The sequence below is a fragment of the Oratosquilla oratoria genome, chromosome 42, assembly GCF_046742065.1.
Source record: "Oratosquilla oratoria isolate Oo_2021 chromosome 42, ASM4674206v1, whole genome shotgun sequence".
Classification (NCBI taxonomy): domain Eukaryota; kingdom Metazoa; phylum Arthropoda; class Malacostraca; order Stomatopoda; family Squillidae; genus Oratosquilla; species Oratosquilla oratoria.
In genome coordinates this window covers 41,880,820-41,884,404 of record NC_134818.1, presented here as the reverse complement: position 1 = coordinate 41,884,404, position 3,585 = coordinate 41,880,820, and the positions used below count along the sequence as shown (strand labels likewise).

Sequence of the window (3,585 nt, the reverse complement as noted above, 5' to 3'; positions counted from 1 at the left end):
TTCACACCATCTCCTCACCTTATCATCCCCAGTCTCAGGGCGCCTTGGAAAGATTCCACGGCACCTTGAAAAGTATGATCTGCAAGTTTCTACTAGAACAGAAGAAGGATTGGGAGGCCTCCTTCTTTTGTTTAACTAGGAATGCTGTTCAAGACAGTTTAAGATGTAGCCAAGCTAGTCTTCTTTTCGGACATGAAGTTCGAGGACCTCTCAAGATGATAAAAGAGAAGTGAATGGAAGAAGTCCAAGTTCCGTCGCTTCAATATCTCCCACAAATTCAAGAAAAACTGGTTACTGCTTGGAAGATTGCCAGAGAGATTCTGGAAAATTCTCAAAAGAAGATGAAGGTAAAGTACGAACGAAAAGCTAAACCACGTAGTTTTTCTCCAGGAGACCATATACTGCTCTATCTCCCAGTAGCAGGTGAGCCCCTTATGGCCAAGTATCAAGGGCCTTATAGAAAAGGCCAGTAGCTTAAACTACTTTATTCACACTCCAGAGAAAAGAAAAACTAAGAGGTTAGTACACATCAATGCTCTTAAACCCTTCTACCACAGAGTACCTGTTGTCAGCCATTCTACTGTTGGTGTAGAAGAGACGAGGAGATTTTTCCCTCAGCCAGAACTGCCTCTTCAAAACTTCAAGATATTAGAGGCCCTCGACTCTAAGGTAAACCATTTAGAACCTTATCAGTAATGTTCATTGAAGAAACTATTACTCAAATTCCCTTCCCTATTCACTGATAGTCCAAGACAAACAGAGATAGTTAAACATGAGATTAATTTGATCTCGCAGGAACCTATTAAACTGCCCCCATATCGGTTAAACCCGACCAAGAGAGAGTGCCTACGTAAAGAGGTAAATTCTTTGATTAATCAAGGTATTATAGAACTTTCACACAGTCCTTGGAGTTCACCATATATTTTGATTCCCAGGTCTTACAATACTTTCAGGTTAGTAGTTGATTACCGAAAGGTAAATGAGAAAACTAAGGCTGATGCTTACCCCTTGCCTCGGATTGAGGACATCAAAGATAACTTAGGGACAGCTAACTACCTAACCAAATTGGACTTCTTACATGGATTCTATCAAATAAGCCTCCACCCTGATGCAAAGGAAATTACTGTCTTCGTGACCCCTGACGACTTACCATTTCAACGTTATGCCTTTTGGCTTAAGAAACTCGCCTGCAACCTATCAACGTTTGATAAACACTCTTATTACAGGTTTACCAGGAGTAAGGAGTTACTGAGATGATATAATCGTCTAGAGTAACACGTGGGAGGAGCATTTATTCTTACTTTTTACTTTCCTCAGCAGAGCTGATCAAGCTCGCCTCACCCTGAACTTGGCAAAGAGTGAGTTTGGACAAGCCCAGTTAGCTTATTTGGGACATGCAGTCGGCAACTCCATGATTCGCCCCCTTGACCTCAAAGTTAAGGCCATTACCAACCTACCTAGACCTACTAACCGCAGGGAAGTAAGAAGAATGTTAGGTAATTTTGGTTATTATCGGCGTTACTGCAACAATTTTGCAGAGATAGCTGAGCCCCTGACCAATCTTCTGAGAAAGGACCAACGGTTCAAGTGGACCCCGACATGCGATCGGGCCTTCGAGCATCTAAAATACCTCTTAAACCATAGCCCAGTGCTGATAACCCAAGACTATACTCTCCCCTTTCATCTCTATACAGATGCCAGTGAAGTAGGGATAGATGCTGCTCTACAACAGGAGCGTCACGGGACCGAACGTGCAGTGGCGTACTTCAGCGGGAAGCTGAACCCGGCACAGCCCCGTTACTCCACTATCGAGAAGGAATGCCTGGCCCTCATAAAAGCGTCCCGGCACTTCGAACCCATCATCGGAGGTCACTTCGAGATACATCTCCACACGGACCATAATCCTCTGGTGTATCTCCACCGAATGGCGAATTCGAACCAGAGACTCACCAGGTGGAGCTCGGAACTTCAAACCTACCCCATTACCTTCCATCACGTGAAGGGATCTGAGAACGTGGTTGCTGACACTCTCTCCTGTTGCATATCTCTAGAGGAGGGAGGAGTTATGACTATAGAGCCGTCGTAGTCAAGAACTAAAATATTTACGTATATACGTGAATATAAGTCTATACTCGTATGTACACGTGTGTACTCATGTAGACTTTTGGTAAGGTGCGTGATATACAGGCTTTCCCACGGTATTGTCACGTAGCTCGCCTCTCCGAGCAACCGTCAGCGCGACGTACGAAAAATGTCATATTAGTTATTGCTACCTTTGCATACGTGCTTATTTCTTCTTTTGCTTTGTCAACGTGTTCCATTCATTGCATAAGGATTTATGTATGTGTATTATCTTATGGACCTATCTTGTCAATCTTAGGAACTGATACGTAATATTTGGGAAATTTCAATTTTTCTTGAGTTCGGATATAGCCTGCATTAGTGTGAGAAAGAAAGTTGCACCTGTCCGTGCGCACTCTGGCTAAAAATTCCGTGGGAGCGTAGTTTTTGGCAACAGCGTTGCAGTTTCCATTTACGTATGTATTAATGTATAGACTTTAATATAAAAACTATTAAGTTTCTTCTTGCATCTAAGATTGACAAGGTAACATTATTATATATCATTTGTATGCCCATTTTTTGTAAAGAATATGTCCATGGATATATTCTAAACCCTTGGTGTTCATTGCCTCTGGCGACATTTGGCAGCCCTTCATTGTCTAGCCGGGAAGTGTATATATATATTGGTGATTGCAACGGACAAATTGTCTCTGTTCTTACACAGTCCCCTGCTTACTCCTCTCTTTCTTTGTCTGGCCTTATGCTTAAATTTTTCATTTTTACTGGACTTAGATTTATTGACTCAGAAATTTGCCTCACGAAGAGAGGCTTGGACACCTAAACTTACACTCTCTGGAAAGACGCAGAGTGCGGGGTGATCTAATAGAGGTGTTCAAGTGGGTCAAAGACTTTAACAAGGGTGATGCAAACAAGGTCATCATATTAAAACAACAGGGCAGGACTCGCAGTAATGGTTATAAACTGGACAAATTTAGATTTATAAAGGAAATAGGAAAGAACTGGTTTACTAATAGGGTGGTTGACGAATAGAATAAACTTAGTAACCATGTAGTAAGCGCTGAAACTCTCAGTTGTTTTAAGAAACGATTAGACAACTTTATGGATGGGGATGACAGATGATGATGGATACGTAGCTGCCTGGAGTAGGCCTTAGGGTCTCGTTCAGTGTCATTCATTTTTATGTTCTTATGTTCTTAAGTCGTAGAATGTCTCGACTTTTTATATTTACGTAAGCCTTTAGTCGACATTTCTCGACTCTGCATATTTACGTATGTCTTTGTAAAGACTGTATTCTTTCTTTTGAATGTAGATTTATTTTATCGACTATTTATATATTTCCATATGTCCTGGCGACTTTAGCCGTTTATGTTCTAAAGGACTCATTGTCTTGTTCTTATATATTTTGTTTGGCAAATCTTTTGATATTGTAAACATTACTGTGTATCGGATTTTTTTGTAACTTCGTGCTCGCTTGGCGACCTCTATCTTTCGATCTTGTTATTT

At 41.3% G+C, this 3,585-nt stretch overlaps 1 protein-coding gene across 1 annotated transcript in view; it reads left to right on the top strand.

Moving 5' to 3' along the window:
- LOC143021655 (uncharacterized) overlaps nt 1-2,086 on the top strand; it is a 6,623-nt gene extending 4,537 nt beyond the window's left edge. The window contains exons 4-7 of the mRNA XM_076179264.1: nt 199-347; nt 500-669; nt 796-953; nt 1,321-2,086. Of these exons, the coding sequence (XP_076035379.1) occupies nt 199-347; nt 500-669; nt 796-953; nt 1,321-2,086 (1,243 nt within the window). The remainder of the gene's footprint in view (nt 1-198; nt 348-499; nt 670-795; nt 954-1,320) is intronic.
- The last annotated feature ends 1,499 nt before the right edge of the window (nt 2,087-3,585 follow it).